At 41.8% G+C, this 22,943-nt stretch overlaps 3 protein-coding genes across 7 annotated transcripts in view; 1 reads left to right on the top strand and 2 right to left on the bottom strand.

Annotated features, from left to right (window-relative positions):
- LOC148402227 (uncharacterized) overlaps window positions 1–22,335 on the top strand; it is a 38,010-nt gene extending 15,675 nt beyond the window's left edge. For 2 of the 5 annotated variants that reach the window (XM_088399243.1, XM_088399256.1), the window contains exon 3: window positions 97–1,860. In XM_088399243.1, coding sequence (XP_088255369.1) covers window positions 97–558 — 462 coding nt within the window. In that variant the 3' untranslated portion in view covers window positions 559–1,860. Of the gene's footprint in view, window positions 1–96; window positions 1,861–2,021; window positions 2,052–2,405; window positions 2,560–11,654; window positions 11,778–15,023; window positions 17,190–22,185 lie in introns of those variants that run through there. The other 3 variants (XR_015863215.1, XR_015863213.1, XM_088399268.1) reach the window with 3 other exon arrangements.
- irf10 (interferon regulatory factor 10) lies at window positions 1,859–7,261 on the bottom strand. Its single transcript, XM_088399286.1, has 8 exons — window positions 6,890–7,261; window positions 6,068–6,263; window positions 5,923–5,999; window positions 4,951–5,002; window positions 4,138–4,203; window positions 3,679–4,065; window positions 2,675–2,793; window positions 1,859–2,484 (listed from the first exon to the last, which is right to left on the bottom strand). The coding sequence occupies exons 1-8, from the start codon at window positions 7,064–7,066 to the stop codon at window positions 2,350–2,352; spliced, it is 1,209 nt and encodes a 402-aa protein (XP_088255412.1). The 5' UTR covers window positions 7,067–7,261; the 3' UTR covers window positions 1,859–2,349.
- bmp7b (bone morphogenetic protein 7b) lies at window positions 7,722–22,793 on the bottom strand. Its single transcript, XM_088399301.1, has 7 exons — window positions 22,128–22,793; window positions 12,260–12,452; window positions 11,639–11,787; window positions 10,543–10,746; window positions 9,031–9,107; window positions 8,838–8,948; window positions 7,722–8,739 (listed from the first exon to the last, which is right to left on the bottom strand). Exons 1-7 carry the CDS (start codon window positions 22,525–22,527, stop codon window positions 8,590–8,592), a joined length of 1,284 nt encoding a protein of 427 aa, XP_088255427.1. The 5' UTR covers window positions 22,528–22,793; the 3' UTR covers window positions 7,722–8,589.
- Window positions 22,794–22,943: the final 150 nt, after the last annotated feature.

Consider the following 22,943-nt stretch of genomic DNA (forward strand, 5'->3'; position numbering starts at 1 on the left):
GCCTTCTCAATCATGCTACTTATGTTCTACAACTCCAAGAAATGGTCAAAAATATTTTCATTAGGAATATCTGATCCAACTTTTGCTTTTCCTAAGGAGTTACTGAAGGTCTTGGTGGAGTACCCATTCTTCGTCCAGGACCAAGGCTGGTCTTCGTGCTGCCCTCGGAGAACCACTCAACTCTATGGCCTTCCCTGCCGCCAGCTTACAGAGGGGGACGTCTGCCTTGCCCTCACTCCCACACCCAAACAACTCCACCGGACTCATGTGCGTTCCTCCTCCAGAGTCCAACGCACCCAACACCTTCCCAGGGCTGCGGCAGGAGGGTCGAGCGGCTCGCACAGCGAAAAAATGCCACCTCCTCCGCCTCCTCCCCCTCTCCCCCAACACCCGCCCCCTACCGGGCTACCCCGCATGGTGGCTGCAAAACCTCAGACTCAGGAGCTCGGGCGCCCTCGGAAACGACGCTGGTCAGCCCCTGATGTCGTTCCCTCGACAGGAACTGATGAAAGCCTCCTGGATTTACCTCAAGGCTCCAAGCTGATGAAGTGGCAGTAGAAAACTTGCACATGCACACCTTCACCAACAGTAAGCACATGTATACACGCCATGTCTCTGTTGCTCCCGCTAGGGTTGCAGGTATGGGGAAAAAAAAAAATGATAATAAAAAAAAAAAAATTACGGGTGTTCACACTGCTGCCCTCGGGCTTAAATATTGCTACTTGTTGCACCCCCCTCCCCTTTCTTTTGTTTCCCTTTCCTTTCCTTGGCAGCGGAAGAATTAGCCACTGAAAGACGTCTGGGTGGCTTCTTGCAGTCACACTGAAGACATTAGTGGGACAATCAAGCACTCGTTTGCCCGTGTTTATGTAACGGTCGTCCCACACACGTATTTACCGACAGTGTGTCCTGCAGGGTATCAAGTTCAATCAGTGTTATGAAAGTAAGCGCTATTCATACATTGCACATATATAAGTAAATAAATAAATAAGTATATATATATATATATATATATATATATATATATATATATATATATATATATATATATATATATATATATATATATATATATATATATATATATATATATATATATATATACGTATATATATATATATATTATCACGAGGGTCGCAGGCGTGCTAACAAAAAAGTTACTAAATATCTTACATGTGTACAGTGAGTATGCTAAACAGACTTAATGCAATCTTGTCCAGATACGTTGTGTTCGACTTCTTTATTTTTTTGCTTCTCAATCATTGTGTACTCGTCGGTCTGGGCAGGCAAGATGAATGTAAAGGCGCAAGCAACTCTTTGCCTTCTTTGAATTTGCTCACCTTCAACGAGTTGTTTGTCAAGGCATTACTCTCCAATATGTTCTTAACATTATCTCTGAGAAGAGATGGAAGAACACTAATGAAAACCGCATATGAGACAATCATGCCCACACGGACAGATATGTACCATAGCCTTCATGCTGTTTTTCCATTAAAAGCTGAATAGTGGAAAGAATGCAGTGAGGCAGAAGAGTCATGGTGCTAATAACACGTTGGAACATGATGCTTTGTGGATACGCACGACCCTTGTGTACTGTACACTTGTGTTTCCATTTCATTGTTGCGTACTGTATGCAGTATGTCTGAAAGCAGGGAAAATGACGAAAGTATTTTAAACTCTGATACGGGTATCTCTTCTGATTCAGCACACTCTTTCACTTTAGTTTTTTTTTGTGTGACTAAACCATCCCTGTTAATTATTCCTTCTAAATGTCATAGCTACAAAATGTATATTTTTTAAAATTGTGAATTTGTTCTATGATGTTCGCTAGAAATAAATGGAAAACAAAAATGCTTCATACATTGAATTATCACTAGTGATTTATTCCCACCATTTGCTTAAATCAGTTTTGCAAAAATATATGTATAAAAATATTTCGTTTTGAAACGTTTGTTAGGTTTCAAAAATATGTCACAGTCAAACACAATCCATTGTCCCTTTTGTTGTTTTGCTTTTGACAGATGATGGACGATATGATAAACATGCAGAAGGTGAGTCACCTCATGCCACACAATTCATCACACATATTTGGGCTTTGACGTGAGGAGCTTCTGATTTCCTGTTTGTTATCACAGTTTCCCTTCAGTGGTAGCATTTGGAATATGTGTGACAAAGTCAAAATAGTCAGTTCACCACGTCATTTTTAACATTTCAGTTGAATATGAAAACAGATTTCACTGTACTCAAAAATAGATGCGCACTTATAATTCTCTTAATTGAAAATACATTGAAAATAAACTTAATCACATTCATTTTTCTTACAAAATGGGAAATAAATCTTTTGCTGGGTTATGTTGCCTCTTCCACAGGGTGATTGACTTTCTGAACTTCTTTGCCTTCCCCAGAGACAGAACTGTCCAGCATTTCATTCATCACTTCCAAGTTGAACTTCTGAAGCAGCTCCACTGCAAACATTGGTACCACCTGGGTAGGGAAGGAGAGAAGGTTCGTGTTTATATAATCAGAGGTGCGGTGTTGACCTCTACTGGAGCCTGCCAGGTACTACAACTAATTTCGAGTTACAGCGTTCATCTGAATGCAAATTGTATAAATTTAAAAAAAATTGTAAATTTCAAGTAATTGGTCAAATTACAACATCTGAGTTTCGACCCACCTGTGCCATGACAAGCTTGTTGCTTTTAGGTGTTGTTGGGTCAGGGTACTCTTCTCCAAAGCAGAGCTCAATTCTATAATCCGGTGGTGCGCCCTTTCCTTGTAAACAGTTCTGAAGATCTGTAAACATGTTTATGGGGGCTTTGATTTCTTATATATTGCAAGCCAACAGTTGTTAATACAGGGTCCGGCAAAATGATCTGACACATTTGGAGGTTTAATAAAATGCAAATAAACTAAAGAAACAAAAAAAATTGGGGGGGAAAGTACATATAATGCCATTTTGATTTGTTATTTTGGTTTTACCGCTGCCACATTCTCTGGAGTTCTGGTGGTGTGAGGTCGGCTGGTTGATTTTCGTTTCAATGCTGATCCACTGGCTCTGAAGTTAGTAACCCAAAACAAGATTGTGTTTCGAGCAGATACGGGATCATGTCTACCAAGTCTGAAGCGCAAACGGAATGCTCGTTGTGTTGCAGTTACAGATTCGTTCTTGATAAACGTTTCCACAATGAAAGCGCAATGCTCACCGTTCCAATTCATGTTAGCAACGAAACGAAATAACATTATTCGGAAACGAAACGAAAATGGCATTACATGCTCTTTCTAAATAAAAAAAAAACGTATTTCTTTATTTTATTTGCATTTGATGAAACCTACAAATGTGTCAGATCATTTTGTCGGACCCTGTATATTAAACAATGTCATTTATAGTGATGAGGAAATGAAGCTTCAAATTAGGTTTATGAACCAGTTGTATTTTTTGACTCCTCTAGATGGCACTCTCTATTTGACATTGGCTGAAAGCACACTGATTGTCCATTTCTTAAACCCCTTTCTTAAAACCAACGGTGTCACCTTGAGGGGTCAAAAAATACAACAATTGGTTTATGAAGCAAATTTGAAGCTTCATTTTCTCATCACTAGTAATTTACGATGCCTCGTGTTTTTTGTCAAGGTGGTGTTGAAAAAATATTATAAAACTGAATAACCAAGCGCACTTACCATTAAAAAATGCTGAAGTGCTGAGCAATTTGAAGGTCTTCTCCCGCTCTAGTTTGTTTGGCCTGTTAGCTTGTGGGGCCAAAGGTCCACTCCAGTACACTCTGCACTGGCAGAAGCGCTTGATGAACACCCCATCAGGTGCAACCCATAAGAGTACGCCTTGTTCCAGATGGTGGAGAAGTCGGTTTATTGCTTCCACCGTGCATAATGGCATGTGCCTGCCATTTGGCGAGGGGAAGGAGAGCTGTTGTGTGGTGCAGCTTCCGTATATATGCTCACTTCCCAACGGGGCACGACCTTGCAGGATGAAGCACCCGTCGGGAGTCTTGGTGGTACAGTTCGCCACACTTTGGCCCTGATACAACAATGTCACCTGCATTCGAAAATCTGTGAAAACAACATGCAAATTTGCAGTGATATCGTATGTGCAGTTTTTTTTTCCCCCTCCAACATTGTTACCTGATATGGATTTTAGAGAAGTGCAGAAGGTCAATGAGGCAGAGTCCTCGGAGTGACTTGTTTTCCCTGTCGGATCACGAAACATGAGATAAAGATCAGCACTTAGTATACACTGCTGACTCATCTCATATATGTCTTCTTTTCCCATGCCCAATTATATAAACGGATGAGTTACTCATTATGCTAAAGTCAAGTGTCATGATCCATGCAAAGACCTTTGACCTTCCTTCCGATCAAAATTGGTAGAGTCCTTATCGTTAAACTATCTATTGCTACTCTCTCTTCTTCTGCCCTGTGGAACTGTACTGCCTCTCATAGGTCAGTCTGGGTACTCCACGGTATAGGTAGTAAGCACACATTTGCCTATTTTGACCTCTTTTGGTTTGTGTCGCTTATATTTGAAAAATATGTTGAGATTTATGTGAATTGGTATCCAGGCACCCAGATTTTGACTAATCTGATTGATTCCAAAGATGAACAGAAACTTACCAAGAAATAAGCACACTGTTCTTGCTTGCCAATTTTTTACCTGTATTCATCGTTGCAGAGAGCAGAGTAAGACTTTCACTTTCACATTCGCACATGCATACCTGCCCGCCCACACACACGCACACACACACTTGGATTTTAAAATGATAACCTGTGGGCTCACCAAAATTCTCTTGAGAGAGAAATAATATGGTGAGTAGGTTATTCACATTCTGAACCCTTATTTTGCTCACCAATGTATGAACACCAATCCAACGCAACCTGTGGTAGCTTTGTGTGTTTGTGTCCCTAAACTAGGTGTGGTTTTAAAAGGGAAGTTCTTACCGGGTTGTTTTTCTTCTTCTTCCGGGTGTTCTTCGTAAGCTTGAGGTGATTCCTTTTTGACAACAAAACACAACTTAAACATTATTATCGCTTCAGCAGAGCAACTAGGAGCATGTGCCTTACAATTTGAAAATAGTCACATTGGACATATGTCAATTTTTTATTCAAATAGTTCAGGGGTGTCCAAACTTTTTGCAAAGCAGGCCAGATTTGGTTAGATGAAAATGTATAGGGGCCGACCATTAGCACTGACATTCTTTGAACCATTACCATTTTAAATGAACTTGTAAATATGTAACTACTCAATCCTTTGCTGTCTGCAGATAGGTTGATATTGCAAATGAGAATCTGTTGTCAATTGCACTACCAGAAAAGTTAAAGATTAAAATAATAATAAATTAAATACAAATGAACAATTTTACGAAAGTTGAATGAATTTTTTAGTAGATGTATTAAGTTTGTTATATTATTGTTATTGTTGCATTAATAAGAAGGGTGATATTGGTGTTTGAGACTGCAGTAAACAGGCCAGGTTGCATCATGTCAGATTTTTAATCCAAATTAAATCATTCTCCATTTTATCTTTTCTACTTCAACTTCATACAAAACAAATTATTTCACAATCACAAAATAATAAGCCAAAGTCTTTTTGTTGTTTGTGATCACTGTGAGTGGGCGGCGCGGACGTGTAGTAGTGTATAGAGTTAGTACGAAGTAGACAGCTCCCACCACTGCATTTGGCCCGCAGGCCACACTTTGGACACGCCTGATATAGTTGTTTCTTGTTGTTGCTTTTGTCTGCGACCCTCGTGAGGACAAGCATTTAAGAAAATTGATTGATAGATGGATATTATTTTTGTTATCCAAATTATCCCTATGACAATTGTCCCTGCCATATCATTAAAAAATAATAGAGTTCATGTTTAAAGATTGAAAAAAAATGTTAGTTATATTTTTTTTACCAATACTAACCTGTTTGGCTTGGTAACCGGGGCTCCTTGGTGATCTTTTATCTTTGCTGATCGTGCGGTTCTTTGTTTGTGAAGTCTCTGGGAATGACCAATAAGGAGACGTCAGATATGATTTGAAATATTGCAGATCAAAATATTGTCCTTACCAGATTGGGAGGCCTCTGCACTACCTTGCAGGATACGATAAACTTTATAAGGCTCCTTGCTGCCCAGACGGCTGAGCTCATGGACAACTTGGAAGTCTGTACTCTTGTTCAGCGCGCAGCGCAGGCGGGTCTTCCACACAGTGGGGTTGTCTTTTTCCCATCCTTCCCTGTATTTACCCTTGTGCAAGCTCCAGGCCTGAATACGTGCGGCAGACAAAATTTATTTCCATGTTAATTAGTTTAGTTGGATAGAATTTCAAAACATCCAACAATATTTTGCAATGTCTCTCAATAAGTGAAGTTACATTTTCAGTGGAAAATGTTTAATTTGGCAAGGGTGCTGATTTTTACTGTCTTCCTGCAGTAGATCTAAAATTCTAAATATGTAGTAAGTAAATATTTTATCCGATTTTCTTTCTTTCTTTGCTTTGGCACCACTGAGCTTTTATCCATTTTTTCCTCACTTATCCTCACTATGTTTTCCTGAGGCTTGATATTATTATCATTATCATGATTATTATAATTATTATTATTAGTAGTAGTAGAAGTAGTAGTAGTAGTAGTTATTGTTAGTAGTAGTAGTAGTAGTTTTAAATAGTAAATGAATACAAAATCTTTATGGCACTTAATGGCAATTAATCATTACCCATGAGATCATCCTGTATATCTGTAGTATTTTGATTAAGACCAACTATCTTTTTAAAAAAGGAAGCAAAAGAACCATTACAATAAAGAAAATGAACCTTTGTCATTGTGCTAGTTATAACTAGTATAATAAGTATAGTATAATAAAGCAGTATGTTAAAGTAATAGAAAGATAACCTTGAAGAGAGCGGCATCATCCGTCTCCTTGTAGTCCTTCTTGGCTGCGTGCTTCCATGGAATCCTGAACATGGTTTTGTCCTGGTCCTCCCAACGCAGACCTTCATATGCGCCACTCTCTACCTGAGCGACGAGCCACTCTTTCAAATGCGTTTTGGGCCCTTCCTCCATCTTCATTGGACTCGACTGGAGCCAAACTCTCACTGTTTGGGGTCCGGCTCGGTCCAACCAGTCGCCCGGCTCGTTGAGCCGAATTCCAACGCGATGGCAGTCGACCCAAAGCAAAGCAAATAGGTCCGGGCTGATCCAAAGAGAGAGCACGTGTTGAATAAGATTGCATAAAGTCTTCGGAACCGAAAACGAAAGTTGTGTGCGCAGCATACTTTCGGTTTCCAAGCCGCGCAAACAATCGTGAATCATTGCCAACATAGTGAACCAGGCAGAGGTCTCTTATGAGGAAGCGAAAGTAGTTTTACGTAAAAGGCCTGATCAGATTTGAATGAGATTAATACATAGGATTTGCAGGATTACAAATTACAATATTTAATTACCCCAAAAAATGCTCTGTGGATGAAATTGAAAGGTAATTGTGAGTCATTCTCACAATACAAATAGAAAATGAAAATAAAACACCAAAGGTGTTTCATCCTCAGTGCAGAGCCCAAGACGACCAGAACAACTTAAATTGTCATACGTGTATGTATAATTAAACATACTATATACCCAGTGCGTTTTTTGGCCTCGAGAGGGCAGCGTGTGTGCGTTTGCGTACCTGCTCATTTTTGCTACAAATATCTAATACCTCCGATTGCTCACAAATAAATACATCACCTTGAATATGACAACTTTTATTACAGCAGAGAACCTGAACATGTCATGAGCCCAAAACTCTTGTCACCCCCACTACGCGTCCTTCCCCCTTCTCCCTCAGACACTTTGCGAAAACAGCACTGAAATTTATGTAGCAGCTTCCACTGATTAAATAAGTCAGCGTTTCCATGACAAGTGTGCGCATAGTCACGTTAGAGTCATTTTGTGCTCATGCATCCAGCCATTTTCTATACTGCTTGTCCTCATTAGTGTGGTGGCTGAGCTGGAGCTGAGCCCAGTTGACTTCAGACAAGAGGCAGGATACACCCTGTTCATCCCGGGCCCGTTTTATGTTCAGTTTTCTCTCCAGTTTCTTTGTGTGGGAACAGAAAGCTGTCAGTGTCACAAACACGCAAACCTGACTGACATTTCAGGAAATAAATACACATATTTGCTTGGTTTGACAACATTATTTACAATTCGTTTATACAGTTCATTAAGTCCTAACTTGCATCCAGGTTCTCTCGTAAGAAATCATCATCTACAGCAAAAAAAGGAACTAACACAACGGGAAATAAACAAGTTTGTTGATGGTGAATGAATACACGGTTTAAAATGTATACACAGTAGAAAGCACAAATATGTGTTTGTGTGTGTGCGCCTGCACACATGAGTGTGTGTATGTGCGTATAATCTAAAATTCCATTTCAGCCACACAACACAGTGTTTACTTGGAAACATCCCGAAGAAGAAACAAGAGCTTTTTGCACACAGGAAATTGTCTTGAACCACATGTGCTTGTGCCCAAAGCCCAGATCTCGTCAGGATTGTGTCTGGCTATGCGTGAGTTTGCGTGTGTGTGCGTGTGTGTCTGATAAAGTGACCAGCATCTAGTGGCAGCCACAAGCTCTGACCACCATGTTGCGGTACTTTTTGAGGATGACATTGGAGCTGTCATCAAAGTACAGCACTGAGATGGCGTGGAGCTGTGTTGGAGCGCAGCAAGGCTTCGGAACTGTGTCCGGGTTGATGAAGTGAACCTGTCAGGAGAAGAATAGTCAAACAAATAACTTAATTCAATATTGTCTTGATAGGTGATGGAATGATTAGACTGTAAAGCTTTCACAAAGTTACTCACGAGTGTTTGCACAATGGCGTGGTTTGTAGCGTTCATGTACGAATTGAGCGGGAAGGCGCATTCGCCCTCGCAGTAGTACGCCGCGTATCCCTCAGGGGCGATGATCCAGTCCTGAGCGTGGGACAGGAGTTTGATTTACAAAGCATACACGGTGGGAGGCTTGGATGTGACATTCGGCGTGAGTTGCTCGTACCTGCCACCCGAGATCTCGGAAGCTGACGTACAACTCGTGCTTCTTGCACGCCTGCTTTTGATCAGTGCTGCTGTTCTCTGTGCAAGAAGAGGCGAGGGGGGAGATTTGTCATCCTCAAACAACAATTCGACCCAATTGACACAGTGCAGATCCAAACACAGACATTTCAAGAGTCACTTTTGGAAATCAGATCCAGCAGCAATTTGCTAACAGGCCACCCAGCTTGTGGTGGCTTTTGAGTTTTAGCACATGCACAAACTCGGCACCCTGTGCCTGTCAACAATCATTTTTGAAGGGGTGTCTAATCGTTTGAAGGGGAATCTGCAGTGCTTTGAATTTTCTTTGGAATATTATGCTCCAACATGTGCAGTCCAACAAGTCGAAAACATAGCGTTCTGAATGATGTTTTGTTGGTTGATTATGAAAAAAAAAATCAGGCAATCTCCACTCATTTTTATCTGTCTCAGGGGGCGGCCATTTTGCCACTTGCTGTCGACTTAGTATGACATCAGTGGCCAAGTCTCAGGTCAATACCAATCACGACTCACCAGTTCTCTGAAGCTAAGCCAGTTGATAGTGAGTTGTGTTATATGATTTTTAGGGGGTGTCAATAGCAACACACCTCTGCTGATCAATAGTAGCAGATCAATAGTTGACTCACTCTCTTGCTTCAATGACCCCCCCAACCCCATACGGCATTTCTGGCTAAGAAGGGTCTGAGTTGTCAGTGATCTGCAGGAGGGACTGGTTCTCATCATCCACTTAAAGGGGACGCTGGTCCAAAATGTTCTAAGCAGTCTCATGTGTTTGTGGCCTCGGTTGCCCCGCAGCACACCCCAGATGTGCTCTGCCATAAAAGCTTTTTACCTCCTCGTAGAGAACATGGGCCCTAATTTTCTTGTAATGCTTGTGGAAATAAACAAAGGCGGACGAGGGATAGTCAAAGCTCTGGCATTAGGGCCTAATGTTTCAGCAGGTCCCATAAACACAAACCTCTCACACCTGCAATGAAAAGTTATGCAATACGGATTGCATGTTTTGTCTTTGTCGATATTACAATTATAAACAACTTCTTTTGTTCAGAATAGAAGTCAGCAATATAACAACTAAAAACTTTTATTGTCTGAACAAAAGAACTTAAACTAGACGTGATGAATCTCATCGAAATTAATATTACGTTGTTGGTTATGAATAAAAATGACATTTTCTAACTAGAAAAAAAAGATTTAATTTCATTTACATTTGTAATTGACATCCTGACAGGCTTCTGCGCAGATGAATTGTATTATATATTACCAAACTCACAATTTAACTATGTCAAGTTTCTTTTAGGCCTGAACGAATCAACATGCTTTTTAGATTACAGATGATTTTTTGACTGTGACAGTTTATATCAATATCTTATGTTTTTTTTTTTTATCAAAACAAGAGTAATGAGCAGAAAAGTGCTTTGTTTTTGTATCTGTAACATTTCTTGTGTAGTGGACTCCGGAACACGGTTATGTCAATTACCTGCAATGTTGGCCACTCGCAAGGCCTCTTGGCTCTTGGCCCCTTTGGAGCGATTGGGGTTCCGCTGCTTGGTGCCTCCTTGTGCTGAGCGGATGCTTCGCAGGTGCACCTCGGTGGCTTTGAAGAAAGCCACCATGAATGGCTGTTTGTTCTGCGGCCCGCTACGACCGATCAGCCCCGCAGCGCGAGGGTTTACACTCTCTCCTGTAGAGGGTGACATGGAGTCGAGTGCAAAAAAAAAAAAGAAGTGTCATTGACCTGACATACTGTACATCAAGATCTTCACTTCTTGTTTGCGTGTTCTCTGTGGGTGTGTTGGCATGCGTGTGTGTGGCCCAGTGCTTGCAAAGAAGAATGTGTGTCTGATCAAGGTTTCGTGATTAATCAAGGCTTCTGGTTGTCGCCGCCAGCAGTGTCCTGCGTGCCTGTCTACACATGCTCGCCCGTAACCCCTCACAGGCACTTCAACACCGGCTCATTGGTGCAGCGTTCCTCCCTTTATCATAAAACCATCTATTCTTCTTGCCAAACATGTAACTGTCTGCGCCAACCTGAGAGAGATTGTGTCGTTAATCACGCTCGTGTAATCAACGCTCTTTGTTGACAATGTTTTCTAAAGACGAACAACCGAGCCTGGCGATGACGACCTCAAGCAGTCATATTCGCAAAAATGCGATAACGTGACATACTTTCTGTAAGCATGCTCATTGTGATGCTGGCATGATGATATATGTATACAGTAATCCCTCGCTACATTGCGGTTTCAGTACATCTCGAATTCCCACCCGCTGCCCCCCAAAAAAATCAAAAATTCAAAACGTCAAAAGTTGCCCACATCCAGCAAAAGCCCACACAATTGCAGTACATACACTTGTACCTTGTTTTTAAAAATGTATGATTGACTTTAATTTGTTGTGTTAAGTTTGTGTTGATGAGCTATTGTCAGTTACTGATGTCATGACACTTGTTTGTTTATTTCGAACATTAAAAGAAATACAAGTAAAAATACAGAAAATGATAACTCCATAGTACAATAGAACATAGAGAAAAGAAAAAAATGATGTTGCATTATAATTTTCCCTTTATAGTAACTCACCGTTTGTGCCCTCTAGAGCCAACTGTAGACCCAGATTCCTTCCTGGGTTGAGGACCCAGTGGTTGCTGGTGATCGTCACATCAAAAACCAGCCAGCCCTCCTCTGCAGCCCAGATGACTCGTGAGTCCAGGAGAAAAAGGTCAGACTCTCTGTGCAAAACAAAAAAAAATCTGATGGATGTCACAAGCAAACAGCCACAAGGAGCAGCAGAGAGATTTAAAGGAATTTCAAGCAAGTTCAGAAGGATGGAGACGGGGGGCGCTCCAGATGGCGAAGCCCAGGGGAGCACTTCATTTTTTTAATTGACAATAATGGCTTTATAAATGACTGGCCATTTATACACCACACACATGCTCCATCAGTGGCTTAAATTTTGTTGCGAGAGGAGTCATAAATCAAAAGAAGGGAAGATGGTGAAAGCCAGAAGGAAATCCATGAGGAAGAAAATAGTTGTGGAAAAGTACAAATCTGTGAGAGTCACATGTTCAACTATCCCTTGTTCTTTATGAGGCCATTCAAGTCTCCCGACCTATTTTTTTTTTAACCAGATTGTGTGTCACAGACGCGCCCACCCATGTATTGTTTACAAAAACACTTTTTGAAAGAACCTGAACTATTCACCTGTCTGAATGTTCCTCCAACACTTGGTAGATGCTGATGCGGAAGGTTTCGTTATCAAAGCGTTCGTGAATGAAATCTTTATAAATCCGAAACTCGGCGGCAGTGACCACCTCGCCCTCAGGAATCTGGGACAGGTCAAATCGAAATTCTCGATGATGTCGTCTCACTGGCAGGAATTCCTTGTCATGCTCCACTGCAAGAAGGAAACAAAAGAGGTCTTGCATCACATGCGGATAAGGAATCGACTTTGAATGACAGTTATTGGTTGTAAGTAGCTCATAGTTGCTGTTGGGAAGTTGGTGAGTGCCACATTAAGCACATTAATGCGACACATCTGGTGAGCATCACGATAAAGACGCAGGCACACTCTGACAAGTTTACGAGCGCCTCTTGTCTCACCCCCTCAACCCCGGAGAGTCATTCAGTCCACCCATCATCTGGTTCTCGTGAGTCCAGAATCCATGTTTGGAGTACATAGTTCCAATGGCGTCTCCACAACACTAAGCAGCCCATTGTAACTCCCTTGGGATGTGACCTCGCCCCACCTCCCCCCATCACCCCCACCGCCCCTCAGCATGTTCCTCTTACGTCCCGGCAGGACATCGCAGGGATCAGTGCCTCGGCTCTCAACATCTCCATCCACTTTCCCTCTGTGATTAATACTCAGACAGACCTCACACATATTCACAAATACTTTGGACCAGATATTCCCAAACTTAGGGTCTGGACTTAAAAATATTTTTTTTTATTGATTTTTTCAATCGTCAGACTAAATTGCATCCATCGATTTGTCCTCTTTGGGGTCAGGGGTGAGCTCGAATCTGGACTGTAGCCAGTCAAGGCACACTTGTACTGTATATAGTTTTCAAACATTGAAGTTAGTTTGTGTGATGGCTGGATCCACATATTAGATGTGGGTCCTGAGTTGGACAAATATTCAATAAGTCTTTAAATGTTTTATTTGGTTTAACATAAAAAGCCGTTTTGAGTTGAGGAATAAACAAAGGAAAAAAATAGGATGGTATGCTTGAAAAATACAAAGAATATTACAAAGAATGAACTATACTTGAACATGAGACCAGGCAGAATCACAAAAGGTCAAATGTGGCATTCGTATTAGAGAACGTTATTTGCAACAGATATTCTGCATCCTAAAACGGCCCTCAAAAAAATGATGCCACCACATGACAGGTGTGTTTGTACAACACATTAATTTAAAAATAAATAAATAAATAAATAAATAAATAAATAAATATTTCCAATTTCTGTTTTAACTTTCTAGGTTTGCTGATCTTCTACCCCCCCCACACCCACTGTTGATTTAAGCTCCACCCATTCTTTCCTACATATTGACTCCCTGGGCAAAACACAGGCAGAAAAAAAACTGAGTAATTTATTTGCAAACCTCCATCACACTCACACTCAACAGCCAGTTTTAATGACAATTTCTGATGACAGCGCACATGTTGTAAAGCAGCTGTTGGCGAAATGAATACGGCATGATGTCAGTATTACGCATGTTCCACTACACATGCCTGACACATGCTTGTGCTAAGTTGTTTTACTCTCACTGCACCTGCTGCTTCCTCTGCTCTGGTTGCTGAGATGTTTTTTTGTTCCCCCTCAGTAAACCACATCTTGTTTCTTTTACGTCTCTCATAAACCTGGTCAGATTCAAGATTCAAAGAGATTCTAAATGTTGACTTGTGCTTTAAAGATTGTCTGCACCTTAAATATCAACATCTGTCATCTATACTATACTATACTATACTATACTATACTATACTATACTATACTATACTATACTATACTATACTATACTATACTATAGTATACTATACTATAATGTAATAATATAAAAAGCTGACAAAGCAAGGATTAAATGTTATGGTTTTTCAGAATAAATATTTTCAAACGTTGACTCCCTTTGAGAAGAAGTCTGTCAAAATCTTTAGTTCCCAAAGCATCCAACTCACTTTCTCAGCACTAGAGCACTTGCATTTGGAAGACTTTTGCATCTCGGGTTTATGTATTTAGTTGCAGCTCGAACCTAACCACAAACCTGCTTTGACATTTACAGTAGCATGGCAGTCATTAGATGTGGGAGCCAAACTTTAAAAATACATTAATGACTTCCTGAAGGTGGAAGTATTTAGCTATTGCGCCACCCGTACCACAAACACACACACATACCCATGCAAACAAGGTAAACACATCCACCTTTACCATATAAGTGTGCTGAGGTCCACATCATGCACACACATGGGAAAAGTCGTGCCTGTGAAGCTTGACAGGCTTGTGTGTCACAGTTAGACAATCATTATGGCTTTCTGTCATCTATAATTACAAATGCACGTGCACAAACTCACAAATACACACACACGCACAGTGAGATGCTTTCATCATTTATCTGGCGTCTGATTTGCTTTTCATACAAGCTGCCGATTACGTGAGCCCACATCATCTGAATTAACCCTGACCGCATGTAGCAAAGCACAACAAAGACGATAAACGAGTTCAAGTTCCCAATCCATTTTGAGTTTTAAAAGCATCACGCTGCATCTATTTCTAAATACAAAGTGATTACTTTCGTCAACGTCTATTCTTCTACGGGCCACATTCATCATGAGTAGGCCTGTCAAGGCATAATCGACGACACACAAACTGCTTGATTGGTATTAAACTTAGAAGAAGAGAAATATCAAATCATATTTGCTGTCCTTTCCTTTCCTCCTTGCTCACTCCTCCCTTTCTTGTCTTCCAGAGCCACGAAGCATCCCAGACACCTCGGCCTCCGGAGCAACGGCAGACAGAACTGACGGCTCATATTAGCCCAAGTGTCTGTTCAACACCATCACACCCCTCACTAGCACCTTGAACACTTCCGCCGCACGGCAGGGGGGAACGGGGGGATCTCACCCCTGGCACTGCGTGTTTGACTGACACAATATAATGATCTGCTTCTTTCTTTCTCCCTCTCAGATGCCTTGACAATGTTTTAATTACAATCCAGGGAAGAAGTAGTAGTCATAGTTTCCACGAGCTCGGGGAAGAAATGGGCTCTGCAAAGAAGTTCCTCAAGATGTTTATCCTATAAAGTTTAAAGAGGTTTTGATCTTTCAGCTAACCACAGTAGGGTGATTACTATGTCAAGAAACTTCCTGCCCGCTGCTGACTACTGATGACATCATGCCCGTGTGATGTTTTTATACTGGAAAAGGGGTCAACAGAGTTCCACGTTAGAACTTAGTCACACTTGACAATCATTAATTAAGTCACTGCACCACGTCGTCACATAAGCGTGTGTGTGTGTGTGCGTGTGTGTGTGTGTGTCCGCCTGAGGGCGTGCACGTGCCACACAGACTGCATGAGTGCAAGTTGAGGCAAAAACCACAGGAAGAAGAGTCTTTTACTTGTGGTCAAAGCAAACCTTTATGAGTTCTCTAGCCTGCGGGCCGTCTGCGGATCACAGGTCTTGGACTTTCTTGTCTCTCAATGCAGTCATCAAACGTACGTTCCCGTTGCAGCTGTAAAGCAAATGTTCCACCTCACGCTTCACTGGGCATTGGAGATTTACGGTATAGTCCACATGTAATAGTTTGGAACACATGTTGGACTGCCGTTTGTTTGTGGACATGTTTCAATTAGACTTGCTGTATTTGTAGAAACATGAATGTAATAGACTGACATCCTCATGTTCGTCTCTTCTGATAATTCATGTCCCAGCTTGCCCAGTCTGTGAGTGAATCAGAAATTGAGATCAGGTCACATGAGGGTGGCCTGGCAGGGGCTGGATGTAATAATGAACGGGATTTCTAAGCCTTGCACTACATGGTAATGTGAAATAAATCCAACTCAACGTTCAGCACATCAGCTACCGGGAACTGTCCTGCCACAACCTCCACTTGCCAAGCCGTCACCAAAAGTGACCAATTGGTGACCTCCATCCTGCAAATTCCAATACTTCAACTCCTACTACGCAATTACCCCAATTGTATTCAAATTTGAAACAGATGGGCAACACAATATTACAAAGCATTTCAACAATGGTTCCGCGCCATAAAATGTGGGCGAAGCAGTTGGTGATTCGCCATGCAACAAAAAACTCTCATGACTTGGCTCCAAAAGGTCAAAACTTAATCAAACCTGCTGAAGTACTGAAGAGATCCACATGTAACTTTGCGTAGTTAAGTTAGAAGTGGTGTCGTGGTTCATTCATCTGAATTTTGTGCAATATCAAACTGATGTAAAATAGAATTTTCATACCACCTGCTGGTAGTGGTAAATGTATTTGTAAAGTTACTATCCACTCTCCAATTGACTTCCAATTTATAATGATGGGTAAAGGCCCCCCCTTTGCATGTCAGATTTAATTCCTGCTAATAGTAGAAAATTATAGCAGCTATTACTATACGCCACCTGTTACAATTCTCTCAAAATTGGATATGATGGGTTAGATCACCAGTCAGGGCAAAATTGCTATTACCCTTTAGGGAACTATTGAACCCAAAATAAAATAACCTGCCCAGTGTTTACAATATTCATAACAGGAGCCTGTTCATCCCACGTATTTTGTCATTTATGTAATTTTGTTGTGGTTTGAAGTTGGCAATAGTTTCTCGCCTATTGACCTTTTTCCTTCATAATGCAAAATAAATAAAATAAAAAAAATTTAAAAATATATATATTTTTTTATTTTTATTATTATTATGATTGGTTTTTTTTTACATGTGTTCAATTGAATCTTCTGCTATCTTTTAGGGTTGCAGCGAGCTGAGTTCAGGCGGAAGGCAGACTACACCCTGGACACAGTTCACAAGGCACATATATAGACAGACATCTTTCACAGTCAATTTCACACAAGAGCCCAAACTGCCTGCATGGAAGTCAGTCGGGCGGGTGAATCACTACACCATCAGTGACCTCTTGTGTGAGTATTTTATGTTCTTTCATTTTGTGGCCTCAGCAACCACAACCACCTCAACCTTCCTTCCGCTCTCTTATTTAGATTCACGTTGCACAGTGCCTCACATTCTGCAAACCCCAAGCGACATCGTATGTACATACAAATGTACTTATGTATGTAACAATATGTAAGTCCCCCATTCTGACTTCCAGTGTGTAGAAAATGTAGTAGGTCTAATGATAATAATAATCCTAATCATAATAATAATAATCCTAATCATAATAATAATAATCATAATAATAATCATCATGATCGTCATAATAATAACAATAGGAGTAGTAAAGCCTTCCCATTTAAAGTGTATATAAACCGATGTAACGTTTCCTCTCCGTACCATTAAAAACATTTGCGGCTGCTTTTGCAAGCTTTGATCAGGCCAACACAGTCTGGTCGGTATTATGGGGTTTCCGCTAAGGCAATGTTCTGCTAGGAGCTCAAACACACATCACACAACGCTAAGTGACTGGGCAGGGAAAGTGTCTGTGAAATTGTGTTTTGTTTAGCACAAACACATAAATGCAAAAGCACATCCTGTTCCCACAAGAAAAAGAGATCAAAAAAGTGCCCGAGTTGCTTTGACGGAACAAAATGCTATTCTGTTATTACGCCTTGCTTTTTCACCCCGTCCGATTCCTATTACCACCGAAGTTGAGCTTCTCTATCAGCGTTTTCTTGGTGGTCATTGAAGTGCATAGGGAGTTTGATATGCTGCTCATCACTGATAAGCCAAGGCCAGAGTAACCCAGATGAAAGAAAAGTGGCAAAACGGGTGTAAATTAGTGGCAACATCTCGTTCACTTTTTTTAAAAATGTTGCTTTTACTTTATTAGCTTACATGTTCTGTCAAAGACAAATTATGCCAGTTTACTGCAAAATGGGCACAGCGGGACAGCAATAGAATCAAAACGAGCCCAACATTCCTGGCAATGAATGAGCTCTGGCAAATTTAGAACACCCACTGCTTCACGCATCCGGGCTTTAGGGCACCTTGCCGCATTGCGAAGTCCTACCCTCCCAAGTGTTTCATCATTCCTCTCAGCGAGTGCCATATAGCATGGCCAAGAGTGCAGAGAAGTTGTTGCATACTCCCAGATGTCATTTTGAAGTCATGGGTTCAACAGGTGAATCAAATCCAGAGCAGATATTTTCCTGGAACTCTTTTGGCAGCCGCCTGGGGATGCGAGATTATGTTTCTTTGTTTCTGGTATTGATTTATCTACCGGCCCACCGTATAATACATCAAATCATGGCGGGCATTATAAGGAATGACCTGACAGGAAGGCATGGCTATCTCTACCAACTGTAACATTCCTTTGCCTGTGCTCACTCCCCACTCTTCACAAGGCAGTAAAACATGCCCTGAATAACACTAATTAGCTCCAAGTACATTCCTTTTGGGCATTCGAAAAGCGCAAGCATGTTTCTTTCCACACTTTAAGGTGTAAACTTTTAGTTTCAGTTGGAGAGGTCCAGAAGTGATTTCATACAATGAGGAGGGTGACCAATACTGTCAATGACAGGATGCATTCGCTATGGAATGACGGGCCTTCAGCACTTGCTTGCTTGTATATTCTGTCGTCCGTTTGGAGAAGCGACTCAGCATTGAACAAGAGCCAGATTGTTGGAATAGATAGACAGAAATATGCAAGTGTATTTATGAGGGTGGGAAAGTGAGAAATCAAGGGTGTGTGTGTGTGTTTGGGGTTCAGAGAAAGTGTGCGGATGTGTGCAAGAGAAGTGGGGAGTGGAAAAACACACAAAAGAAAGTGTTGAAATGTTTTATGTCTGAGCACACGGGAGGCTTAAACCTCAGGAGGCGAGGGCCAGAGCCGGTGCTTGGAGACTAAATACAACGAAACCCATCGGGGATTTCGTGTCGGTGCTGATAATCAATACTGTTAGCGCAGGAAGGGGACGTTCGGTGTCATGTGGTCTTGCGTGCGGGATGAATCGGAGACAGGGCCAGACATGATGGAGGAGGTTGCAATGAGGGACTCCGAATATATCAAGTTTCTCTGCACAGCTGCACTGGCCTGCAGACAGTGGGAAACATCAATATTAACCTCTGCTCCACGTGCAGCCCACTGCGGAGGAATGCAAGGAGAAATCGGCACATAGGTGGGGAGAGAATGGACGAATGCATGCCTCTGGTATGATTGAAGCGAGCAGACCTGAGAGCTGGTGACACAACGTGAGGCCCAAAACCGAGATGAGATGAAATCGCAACTAATTAGCTACGATTTGTGAATGTTCCTGCTTCATGCTGCAGGAATAACAGAGAGTTATGCAATATTGTGCAAACTCCTGAGGGAATGAAGAGGTGGTGTGGTGCAAAACCAGGTGGTCCCCTGTCAGGTCACCAAGGTAGCACAGAAGATAATTACCTGGTGAGGACAAGTGGCATACTTCCCCTCTGTCACAACACACAAAATCAATTCAAACTAGCATCTTGTAATAATAGCTAAGAAGCGCAAGAGCATGTCAGGCATTTGTTTTTGTTCTTTTTTTTTTCTTTTTTACTCATTTTTAGTCAAATATATCACACATGCATCCGATTAAATAAAGCAGCACAAATAGAATTATTCCTGCCCTCGCATGATGACAGGATCCGCGACTGTGACAAACTATTACTTTTTAAAATGCTTGTTCTGAAAAACAAATCACCCACTGAGAGTGCAGACACACACGGTGCTTTCATTGTCTTAGATCCCAAGCACAGAAACACAAGCGCACTGTCACACATGTTTAAACATAAGAAATTACACAACTAAAGCTACAATATACATTACTGAAGCGCATTCAGTTCACCTTCCAGGATATATAATACAATACAACATGAAGAGTTTGAGGCTAATTGTGCATAACTCCTGCAGGGAAAAAAACCCCAGTAATAATCATAATAAAATAAATAATTAAATAAATAATGACACAATAGGTCCATATAACGCATTACATTGAATGTGTAAAGAATGAATAAAGAAGTTTATGTATGTGGAAGGTGTGTCTAGGATAAAAAATGTAAACAAAAACATTTCAATCAGCGTCATCATCTCTGTAGAAATGTAAAGACAAATAATGACAACTATGACTGACGACCACACCAGACTCACCAGACTCACCTTAATGTATTCTCATTTGAATTACAGAGAAGCTGTGACTAAAACCTCAAATGATAAAGTGTTACAGTCAAAAGCGATGACACTCACCACTCAGCCCCTCCCAAACACACACAGGTTTCAGTTACCCAGGATGCAAATAGCAGACACCAAAGTCAGACCACTTAACTGTAACTCTGCACGGAAATGGACTGTAGTCATACAGATCTGCTGATACGTATGATAAAAAAGGGTCTACACTTTTATGAGATGTCTGTACATGGTGCAACAAAGGTATGTTTTGCAAAGTGTCCCCTTTTAGCTTCGACGTGTTTGGGTGGCCCAGGCTGCGTGCATAGTGCCGTGCATTCTAAACGTATGCTGTAAGCCATTTACACAGCTGGCCTTTCAAACGGAGGTGACTCAGCCAGAGGACGCCCCTGGATGGGGGGTCTGTCCCAAAGCCCGCACCAACCCTAGACGGCCTCTCACGCGAGCTGGCTCGAAAGAATCCAAGCTGGGTGACAATCAAAAAATGACACTGATGAACGACGATGATTTTCAGAGCACACTTTTGGTTTACTGTAAAAAAACCACTTTTGTTGGTACTGACACTAGCAGTACTGTATAAATTGGTGCTTTAGGCATTTCAGGAAATAGTAGGCTAATGCACCTTGGCACAGAGGCCCTGGAGACTTCCAGAGAGCCTAGGGACTGTTTTGAAATAAAAGCCACACTCGTTCTACTCTCAGGCGACCTAAATAAAAATAAAACCCACAATGAGCAAATGTGGAAGGGAAGGAATTTGGAGAGGAAATGGACAATCCATCCGATTCTGCCTTACTTACACTCAGGAGAAGGCAAAGCTACAAAAGTGTACCTGCTGCTTCTAATCAAGCTGCCAGGAAACTGATGCTATCACAAGAAACGACGGAAGTCTGTTAGCAGATGCAGTGCATAAGGGAGGACAGAATTTGCGGCATGTAAAAAAAAAAAAAAAAAAATCACATCAGAGCCGGTAAAAAACTTTGTGACTTTTACTGATCACCCTTTTCATATATGACCTGGAAATTAAATGACTCGCTCAGCGGTCACCCCTTTGGGTAAAAGCTCCCTTCGCTTTCATCGTCTTGCTTCATTCACCCTTGGCTTCACATTTTGCGAGGCCTTTTGAGTCTTTGTGGTCAAATCCATCTGTGTTGCAGCCTGTCGAAAATAGTCACAATGCAGCAGCTCCCACTGTAATTACACAGTGCAGCCGAGGAGCCAGTGTCACCTCCCTCCCTCCTGCCAAGATGCGCCGACAATGATCTTACCAGGAGTGTAAAAGTACAGCTCGAAACTGCAAGCTCTACAATGAGTTGAAGTTGACTTACCAACGTTTTACCGCTTGCACAAAAGTCCTTATTGCAGGATCCGCTTTATCATACCGTCTCATTATAAGACCGACTGCATCTGACTTGATGAAGCTTATAGCTGAATACTGAATGCAACCTGCTCCAACATCCATAGTGGCAGCACCTGATCGTTCAACAGAGAAACTTGCAAACTGCAATCTGTGACAATATTGCTGCTCTCTTTCAGTATGCGCTGTAGGAAAATACGTTTGAAGAGAAGTACGAGGAAAGTGATCAAAGCTGGTGCATGATTTATGACAAGCTCCATATGTGCAGACTCGCAGGTCATTACTCGTGTTTGTGGAATTTGAACTGACACAATAGTGGCCTCTGTGTGTATAATACAACATGAATGAAATTGATTACCATGTTACACTTCAAAAAGAAACGAAACCATTATATGTGCTTACCTATATTGACAAAGCTCATGACCATGTCTGCATCGTTCAGGAAGTTGTTGTCTTGCAGGCTGGCAATGGGGGGCGCCTGCGTGGTGAAGATGGGCTTGTATGGATAGGAGTACCTGTCCTCGTCCACCTCTGTGCTCATGGCGTTGTACAGATCCAACATGAACATGGGAGCGGAGTTGTGCTTGCCGTGAAAGTGCGGTCGCGGCCGGTGCGGCAGCCCCAGGATGGAGAGGATCTCCCGCTGCATCTCCCGGCGCTCCTGGCTTCTCAGCCGGCGGTGAATGAAGCTAGAGTGGAACTCGTTGTCCACGGAAAAGTTGGTAAAAGCCGTGTCAGCCACGACGCAGTAAGTCCAAATGAAAAGCAAAGCTGGAGCGCGTCTATCCAAAAGCGGTGCCATAGCAAAACAACGCCGTGCGTAAAAGTCTCACGCTATGCTGCCAAACGCTTCAAAACGCTTCTTACACTTTCGCGATCAATGTCCTGAATCATCTGCCCTCATGTTGAGGGAAGTTCTCCCGATTCTAACATCAACTCCGACGTTTTTCTCGGGCGCGTGTGGTCATCCGTCGCTTGTCCTACTCCCAACCTGAGGGATTGCTTGCACGCTCAAGCTGCTGACTACAAGTGCACAGTGGAAGCTGACGGCTTTAACTAGGAGAGAGCAACTTCTGAAGACAGCTGTGATGGGAGGAGCAGGAGCAAGAGATAAAGAGGCTGGCAGCTGAGTCAAGACGTAGGATTTGGATTTGTACTTACGGCATAATGTTCACACCATGTTGCTGCATGCGGGCATGACGACGACGTTGACATTAT

This window comes from Syngnathus floridae, chromosome 2, assembly GCF_059516105.1.
Source record: "Syngnathus floridae isolate MCC-2025c chromosome 2, RoL_Sflo_1.0, whole genome shotgun sequence".
NCBI lineage: Eukaryota > Metazoa > Chordata > Actinopteri > Syngnathiformes > Syngnathidae > Syngnathus > Syngnathus floridae.